Raw genomic sequence first — 10,069 nt, 5'->3', positions numbered from 1 at the left:
ATGACAGATTCGAAATTCAAATGTAATATTTTTTTATAATTAAGTGTAACAGTATTTATGGCCAGACTAAGTAAATTATAAAAAGGGATTCAGTAAAAATGGCAAAAGAAAATGTAAACATACGCCACGATAAGGCCTGTCACTCATGACTAGATTATTGCATATATATGTTTTTGAAAATAAAATCGTCAAATGTGCTCCTATGCGTAAAACTCGAGAACGGCTCGACCGATTCGGCTTTTAAAAGTTTTCGTTAAGACACAAGAACTGTTCCTATGGAAAGAGACAATGTACCACGGGTGAAGCCGGGACGGACAGCTAATTTTAATATAAATTATCTATGTTTCAGCAAGCGTGCGTATTATATATAATAGCTGGGTCATGGAACCTGCCGCGCCACAAGGAGAGAGAGCGAGAAGACAATCTGATTTCCATGACGACGGTCATGTTCTCTACTCTGTCAGCCATCAGTAACCTGGTTGTGCTCATTGGAATCTGTAGGGTAAGCCAATTTATGTAGGCTTTTTTTTATTATTAGGATTCAAATTTCTTTGTACGAATGCTAGAAAATGCCCTGATCTTTGGGTAAGATTAAAATAATCTAGTATACATTTAATTTATAGTTTTATAGCATTGCATAGCTTTATAAATATATTGAAAGAATAGGAAAAAATTTGTCCACGAAACGGAATTCGAACCCGCGTCATTTTGCCATACCAACGCCCAGCCTCTCGGTTTTATGTGCCTAAGGGACACCCCCTTTCCTCTTTTTTCTATTCTTTCAAAATATCTCATTTATAAAGCATTTCAATGCTACAAAACTGAAAATTAAATTGAACAAAGGTCGCGTTCCATAGATATAATATTGTAATCATTGAATTATAGTTTCATATTGGTTGTGATGGATCTTAATCATCTCAATAGATGGCGTGAGGTAATATATTATTAAATCTGTGGTCCTAATTTATTTATTTACCTAATGACCTGATCCTAGTAACTGTATAATAATAAACCACCCCTAAAAGTACAAAGTGATGTAGATTTTACTAACTACTGTGAAATTTATATTACCTACTAGCTTTCTGCCGGCGGCCTCATCCGCGACGTAAAAGGAAATTTCCATGGGAATAAGATGTTTCATCAAAAAAAAGCAAATGAAAATCACAACACACTTCACTAATATTATAAATGTGAAAGTTTGTTTGAATGTTCGTCCGTCGATCGCGCTGAAACTACTGAGGAATTTGATGAAATTTGGTAAACATACAGGGTATGATCTGACTTGGGTGATAGGATACTTTCTATCCCGACTAAATGCTCCCTTGGGTTTAAACAGGAATTTTGATTACCGGGCGCAGCCGGGACGCGAGTCTAGTATCATATAAGACGCACATAAACGAACACACTTTCGCATTTAAAGAACTAGTAAGTATTTGCTATATCCCGAAACCAAAATCAAACAAACACTTTAATTCCAGAGGCGTCCCAATTACCTCCAGCTGTCACTTCTCTTCAACTCAGTGTTTATCCTGTGCATCTTCCTGGTGGCGGCTGTCACTTGCCTGTTCAGTCCGGAGTTCAGGCCAGTGCTGCAGTCGCCGGGGAATGTGACTTTGGTGGTGGTATCCCTCATCTTTGGTGCGGGTAAGACGGTTATTCTGGTATTTATTACATGTCATTTACTGAGATGCTTATATGTAAAAGAACTCTTCAACCAATATACCTTATACAGACTCTAAGGATTTGTTTTTGTATTCATCGTTATCATCTGATGATGATGCCCAAATATGTTCCCACTGCAGGGATTCAGGACTCCTATGAGGGTTCAGGCCATAATCCACCACGCTGGCCAAATGCAGCTTGGCAGATGTCACATGTCGTCGAACGTCTGATTCTTCGACATGCCGGTTTCCTCACGATATTCTGCACTGTTTCGTGCAGTAGTGATGTAATCATGTGCAGATACATTAAACTTCCTATTTATTTTTTGATTTTTCGCTTTAAGTCCGAGATCCTATCCACTGAGCCATCACTGCTCATTTTTCTATTATTTAATAAGGACGTCATATATAACGTCATACATAATAAAATAATACCTTAACCATTATACTTTCAATTAATTGGACCTACTTGTTCTGTGATCGAACACCTTCAACATTTCTTTCATTGTCACTTGCGCACTATGAAATTATGCTTTTATGGTGAAAATAGTTTTAAAACTCATTATGAAAACATTAATATACTATGAAATTATACCAATAAATATCTCTTTCCTAAGTCAAACCGGGTGAAGCTGGGGAAAGAGTCTAGTATGGTATAATCTATGTATATTGATTAACTCTAAAATGTTTTTCTTTTACTTTAGCTTATTCGCTGTATTACCTGATTGTGGTCAACAGTCTTTACAGGAAGATGAAAATGTCATACAGTGAAACGGCTCTGCCGATGTGAAAGCCACATGACATTTAGTGCCTTATTTATACTTTTGTAATGCTTCGTGCATGTGTAAATAAACTATTTATGTAAAACTAGTTTTTCTTATTTATTTATCATCATGTCTCCGTTACAATTCTTTCTTCGCAGGAACATTAGCCGCTTGTATGTGGAGCTTGGACTTGGCTCTCGATTTTTATTGAAATCGAAGGTCTTGTCTACTCGATCACTACTAATTATTATTCAGTACATATCAAAGCAATAAAAAAACAATAGGTACCATGTTTAGAGGCTACTTAATATTTAATTGAGTATTAGTTATGAATATAAATTTCACATAAGCAGTGCTCTCTTTTACTCTGCTGTAAGCTTTAATGATAAGCAGATTTATGATTAAAGGGTTGTATAAAGTCATAAATGTTTTATTCAATTGGGTTAAGAATATACAACACTCGTGTAATTTAACAAAAATCTGACCCTCCTTAAAAATATAAGATCCAGACCAAATTGAACTAGAACCACATGGTAGGCACAATATACACACCATATACACCAGCCTTTCGAATAACAAAAGAATCATAAAAATCTGTTCACCCAATAAATTTTTTAGAAGACAAACACAAATAATGCCTACAGTCGAATTCATAATCATCCCGATTTTTTATTATATATACATCTTTACAACAACAAACACAAATCGTTTTTTAAGTTTTTATTTTACCCATCGCATATAACAAAGCATTGTACAACAATCACAAACATCAATATTTCTAAAAAATCATTTAAAATACACGTTATAAATTAGAGGACAACATTTAAAGCGTAGATAATTGATCATATAATTGTGCCGACATAGATTATAGAGCGAGGTCTATTCAAATAATGGAAAAAATTAAAAAAAAACTTTTATATTTTCAATAAGGGCAATGAGCAAGACTTGCCGGTATCAAGTTATAAGTTAGAGCAACTAGGATGTTAAATAAATATATTTAATTTACATAAAACTAAAAAGGAACGATTCAATTATTTATCTGTTACAATTTTAATTTATTACATAATATTTAATAGATAATAATATAATATTACAATATCTGTGCGGATATATAAATAAATACTATATAAAATCAGGGAATTAAAAAAAATAGTGATCGTTAAGAAAGCAAGAGAAAAGTATACGATCTATACTTTCCTCCTGCACACACACAAACGTTAGTATAAGCGTGAATTGAAAATATCAAACTTGTTCAAAGCAGTTATTTTTGCACTTCCTAATAAAAAAAATAATAACAATTATGCTCATTGACTAACGTACCGAAGAGGTTGTACAATAATATTTATTAATAAATAATATTTCATGTAAGCATATTGTGTACTGTATAATACTCTTTATTTTTGTGTAATAAAGAATATTTTAATTGAATTATTATTTGAATAGACCTCTATACATTTGTAAACCACTTCTAACAAGTATCTAAAAGACATACGATACAAGAATACATTCATAGAAAAGGGATAGCAATAGGGTTACAAACACCGAGACAGAGATACAAGAAAGATATATTATATTGACGGATAACATTTGTTTTTGAGGAGCGAATTATTTGTATAGTTTCTAGAATATTTAGTTATTTGTATGAAAATATAGATTGGACACCTGTATACTGTAGTATTTTCCATGAGTTGGACGTAATTTCACTAACGATTCTATTCCCCATCTTTACTTTTTGTAACGCTATGTGTATGCGTAGGTAAATAAACTGTTTATTTACAATGTTACATCGTAATTTATTATTATATCTTTCGATTATACCTAGTATTGAAAATTAATATGTTTTGAGTTTAATTTTAAATGCCACGCTATACGAGATAGCGAGCTTTGGGAGTAAATGGATGCCGTACTAAAAATTATTTTTATACTCACTTATAACTTATATGATAACCTTCTCATTTTTTTCCATTTCACAAATGCAAATATACATAACTCGTATATGGTATAATCTATACCATGCAAATGCTGCCACAAGCAAGTAAAAAATACATAGAAGAATAACCCATGGTGGCCCCACTGTACTATTTTCAAATTGAGTGTATATAAAGATTTGTAAATATTTTTTTTAATATTATATGCATTCGCTCCTCAAGAACATATCAACATCTATTGACTAATTAAAGCAAAGGACGTCTTATTGTCACAATTTCCTACACACATAATAATAATGGCTTATTTAATATGAGTCCAAATCATCAATGACATAAAAAGACCAAAATTAGCCAAACTGAAATTTCCGAAAGATCATTGCCTGAGCAAAGAAAAAATAATAAATTTGAAATATTTTGACAACTGGCATAAAAGGGCAGTGATAAATTTGAATAATATTTTACACCGACGGAGATTTCAGAAAACATTCAGAAAAATTTCGAAGATAATTTGAAATGTCACAGATGATAAACTAATGAAATTCGCGCCAAACTTGCGCTAAACGTAGGCAAATTCTCACTCTATGGCGCCAAAGAAGCGACAGGAGTAATTCCATATTCGAACCTACATACAAATCATAAACAATAGACTTGTTATTGATGAGGACTCATAAGTTAGTTATATGACTTGGTTAAATGGATTATAATAAACTTCTATTGTTACATACAGTTTCTATCTATACACGACTAATAACTATGTAAATACATCCGTGATATATGCACATTTCAATAAAACAGTTGTATAACAAAGAACTGAAAAATAGGTATTCATTTTCAATAATAACGTAATTATAATATAATTATTGTAGTAAGTACATATATAGATATAGATAACAATATTTTATTTTTTTCTATGTAAGAACGAAATTAAATCTCTATCAGAATTTCATTAATAATTTATAAATTTTAATAAAAATATAATATTTAATATGAAATAATTATACGCTTTCCCAATGTTCACATATAATAATAATCGTTTAAAACAATAATTGTGATATATGTTCAAACACATTATCTACATATTATGAGAAAACTCGTTGATATTAATAAATTTATGCGCAAGCTCATAATTTATAGTAAGAAAAAACATTTTTTCCATGGACCTATTATATCTTAAATTAACAATATTGTCACATTGATATGTTATTTATTTTAAACACATAATTGTCAGTTATGATATTTATCATTTTTAAAGCTTAACCTTGTAAAAGAAAATTTTTAATATGTCATAGGATATGTCAGGACAGGATTTAGCGCTTCCGTTATTTTAAATTTAATTGTAATAAGGGTTTATTTTCATCTCCAAAGTGTTGGTTACAAGGATAATAATCACACTTCCAATAGTAACTATGTATAATAGTTTTATGCGCTCTTCTTAATTTGATATGACACTTTATTCTGATTTTAAGTACATTGATACTTATAACAACTTTGCTGTTAATTCATTTCATCAAAGAAGTAGATACAGTTGATAAAACTTAGAATGCATTAAAAATATTAACTTTTTTTCCAACCAAGAGGTATAATACATATACATGATATTATATATTTATCAATGCAAAATACAATCATATCGAGCGAATTGTAAATTTCTTTACTTTACAGCATAAAATATAACAACAATTTTAATTTTACATTGGAAGACAAACTACAAATAAATATTCTTGCTTCACAAGCAATTCTTTTTTTTTATTTATTTGAATTTAAATTTTGAATACTGGCAAGTTAATGTTTGTATTTTTTTTCTATAGACTTTGGTATAGTCTGCATTACCGTTAACATTTACATTGTATCTTGTGAAATTGTAATTTTACTTTTTGTCTCGTGATTTTTTTTGGTCCTTGAATGATTTAATCATATATTTTTGTTCATTCTCATGTAATAAACGAATAATGAATGACGTGTTCGATGTTTATACCTATCTCCGGACTCTGTTTCGTGGATTATAAAATTAAATAAACTAAAATTTACAACTATGATTAAATTTCGTTGTTTAATACGAGATTTCAGGAACTTCGTGAGATTATTTTTACACAACAAAATGTCACAACCAGTGTTTAGTTTAATTAACAATGGATCCGTGATCAACAAGTGTGGATATTACATGAAATTTAAATAAATTAATGTAGTTTTTATTTTAATTATAAGGGTTTTATTTATATATCGTTTGTTAATTGCGTCTCTTACTTCAATTATTGAAAAATAACTCTGTAACCAAATCTTTTCAGTTTATATCAAATAAATACCTCGCAATTTCATAATTTACAAGACGCCATCTTCGTTAATTGACAGGAGATAGCTTCGGATGACAACGATGAAGTAGAAATTCTCCGCTGAAAAAAACACCTTAGCGTTATTAAAATAGAATCTTTAATGCGGTCAACCTTTTTATTAAACGAAAATGGTATGACTGGTACTGAATTTATGTTTAAATTTTCATTTTCACTTTTGTAAAGTATAGATAATATCTACATTTTTGTATTTTTTTTTGTTTTTATGTCTTAGCGGGCAACTGATCTGGTAGTTCGCCTGATGGTAAGCGATTACCACTGCCCATGAACATTCGCAGAGGTATGCCTATGTAGGTGCCTCTGCGGATGCGCTGCCCGCTCTTAAGGGGTGAGGGATAAGGAAAGGATTGACGATTGGAAACGGGCCTCCTGCTCCCCACTCACCGTACTAAGCACAGTGGCATGCCATTTACACGCTGGTTTTCTCGGGGTGTACTTCCCCGATATGGGCTGGTGAATTCGTGCCGAAACGTGCTGACTCCCATAAACAAATCTCATATACCTTCCTTTTAAAATTTCAAGATTGCATACGTCTCAAACTGTGTTTTTCAAACATCGATTAATTATTCCTTAAAAGTAAAGAGTATTAAAAACGTAAATACTTACCCAGGAAAAGCAGTTGTGCGATAACATGGCCAGCGCCCATGTGGAACAGCGTCTTGAGGAAGCTGATGATGAACAGCACCACGAACACGATCCAGAAGATGCAATACTTTTTTATAATTCCACATTTTTCCTGAAATAGAAAACTTTGTGAGAAAAAAGCAATTAAAAGTATAGCCTTTTAGTTATTATTATATTATCTGTGTTATACTGTATGTACTTAGTTATTATATTATCTGTGGTGCAGTGTTGCGATGACATCATTTTGATATACTGATAGCTTTTGCTTCAAGAATATTTATTTTAACATCGCTAAATATTAATCCTATATACTTAAGATATATGAAAAATTCATTTACCCTACATAAAACAAAACCACATTCCCAATATTATATTAGTATATATTTTTTTTAAAGCTCACCTTGTGCACCGCGTATACGAAAATGAGATCCAGCAAGAACTTAACAAACAGTAGCACGACGAGTAGCACTACTATCGTGTAGACTACTGACGACATGCCGGTGTCAATTTCGTCCTTTTTCGACTCAGACGCGTCTTTAATATCAACTGCGAACGTTATCAGGATCACTGCTAGCACGAATGTTATTATCTGGGAATAAATAATTATTTTTAAAACAAAACGAATCGCTTTAAAATTGTCAGACTAAAAAATGGGACCACACGGGAGGCACCGACTTTCAAATAAAAAAAGAATTATCAAAATCGGTTCACCCAACCGAAAGTTCTGATCGCATAAGCGGAGATGTGTGAGGTTAGAATTTTTCCTAATTGTTATATTTTACAAGCTTATTGTCACATGTAAATCAGCCGAACCGTTTTCGAGATTAAGCGAGACAAATATATTTACATAGATACTCACAGAATTAATAATTCCCATAGCGATGCATCCTGTCTTCAAATGGAATATAAAACAAAATTTATCCAAAACCGGCAACTCCATCCTGGCCTAAAATAAATAAAAAAAAGCATCAAACAGAAATTCTTAATTCAATTTGAAACCGATAAAATAATTTCTTAAATTTAAATTGCTTTTTTTTTAATATAAATTAGATTATATTGTTTTCAATAGCACGAGCTCTAAATTAAATCATTTATTTCCAATAATTCGCCAACACAAAACGATAAAATCAAATAAATTACCAATAACCAATATCGAAACTACAATCCCAAATAATCCACTCACCATTCTAACAATAAGCAATTCACAACACAGATTTCTTTTTTATTGTGCAGCACAGAACGAATTATCGTAACAATTATAAAAGAGAATTGTAATAAGATAACTGTTTAATTAATAAACGATATTTGGAGACATGTTGTGTCACAGAGGACTCGGAGGAACACAGCTTTGTATGTGCGAGTTTGATTGTAAGGGTTTAAGGGGAAGACTTGTTGGGAACATTAAGCTGGGTGCGATTTTTTTTTTAATTTTGCACCAAAAATAAGGTTTAATATATGTGAGGTTTTTCTTTAGGAAATTAAAGATACGTTTACCCTTCTTGCTTTAAATTAAGTGAGCTCCCGTTATCCTTAGTGTGTAGGAAAGAATTATTTGACACGTGTTTCATGTTCGTTTACGAGCAATTATATGCGGAAAATAAATTGCTTTTATTGACCTCTGAGGGATGGCACTTAGGTATCTTAATTACACACAGACTTCCAGCTAACTATTTAAAATAAATGATTATTTGTTTTATTGTGCTAACGCGTATCATCCATTTTTAATGTATAAGGGTACTAGCCTCGCGGTTTTACCCGCGTAAGTCCGTATTCCGTAGGAATATCGGGATAAAAAGTTGCCTATATGTTATTCCAGTTGTTCAGCTGTCTACATACCAAATTTCATTGCAATCGGTTCAGCAGTTTTTGCGTGAAAGAGCATTAGTAGGATAGTAGGAGTAGGATTAACTTCTAAAACGAAATGAAACTAAATTTGATGTTTCATAACACAATATAACTATTTATAATCATTTGATTCAATTATTATAGTACAATTACAAAACACATAATTGTCAAAAAAACAATCACACAAGCATCAATTATCTGGATAACCAGTTGCGCATCTGCCTCATCAGTGACCCATCAAAAGATTCTAAAACTCGCTTCAATAAAAAAGTACTAAAAAGTAGTAAAACCGTCCCGAAAAGAGGTACGACTATCTCATCGCCTTAAGAGAGGCTGCACCGGCCTGCGCAAACGTGTCGCCATCGATCCAGTTCCCGAATAATATAATAGCATTTAACGCTAACCTATATATCTAACCTAGATAGCGTATCACCTTAATGTTCGCTGACAATTAACATTTGTCGTTTGAAAGGTATTTAATTGTAGAAGTTTGGAACAATGGCGCGATGTTACTATCCGCACACCGTGACTTCGGCCGCCTTGGGATAAAAGCTGTAAAACTTAAGTGGCCAAGGGTTATCCGTGGAGACATACACATTTTAGAAATTTAGTAACAAACATTTATACTAAAGAATACGATGATTTCTACTATGATATGACAAATTTTTGTAATATATTAACTAATTAACCTTCACTAAATAATAAATAAAAAAAATACTTAGAGATAAAAAACATATAAAAGAAACACATTTTAATGATAGAGTCAATTGCTCATATATGTAAAATTATTTAATCCCGGCGGTCTTCGGCGGTAATCAGGATATAGGAATAAGATAAACTCATAAAATTATTTTATTGGTTCCGATCCTTGACATTTGCATTAAATTTGTTGTAAATTT

At 31.7% G+C, this 10,069-nt stretch overlaps 2 protein-coding genes across 2 annotated transcripts in view; one reads left to right on the top strand and one right to left on the bottom strand.

The window, feature by feature from the left end:
- Positions 1-2,528, top strand: part of LOC119833112 — a 9,437-nt gene extending 6,909 nt beyond the window's left edge. The window contains exons 3-5 of the mRNA XM_038356998.1: positions 350-502; positions 1,479-1,644; positions 2,366-2,528. Coding sequence (XP_038212926.1) covers positions 350-502; positions 1,479-1,644; positions 2,366-2,451 — 405 coding nt within the window. The 3' untranslated portion in view covers positions 2,452-2,528. The remainder of the gene's footprint in view (positions 1-349; positions 503-1,478; positions 1,645-2,365) is intronic.
- A 3,778-nt stretch (positions 2,529-6,306) lies between these two features.
- On the bottom strand, positions 6,307-8,651 carry LOC119832982. Its single transcript, XM_038356828.1, has 5 exons — positions 8,509-8,651; positions 8,185-8,271; positions 7,726-7,914; positions 7,308-7,437; positions 6,307-6,743 (listed from the first exon to the last, which is right to left on the bottom strand). The coding sequence occupies exons 1-5, from the start codon at positions 8,509-8,511 to the stop codon at positions 6,673-6,675; spliced, it is 480 nt and encodes a 159-aa protein (XP_038212756.1). The 5' UTR covers positions 8,512-8,651; the 3' UTR covers positions 6,307-6,672.
- Positions 8,652-10,069: the final 1,418 nt, after the last annotated feature.

The sequence above is a fragment of the Zerene cesonia genome, chromosome 16 (genome assembly GCF_012273895.1).
Source record: "Zerene cesonia ecotype Mississippi chromosome 16, Zerene_cesonia_1.1, whole genome shotgun sequence".
NCBI classification, from domain to species: Eukaryota; Metazoa; Arthropoda; class Insecta; order Lepidoptera; family Pieridae; genus Zerene; species Zerene cesonia.
The sequence above is the reverse complement of the archived record's forward strand: the minus strand, read 5'-3'. Positions and strand labels throughout refer to the sequence as shown.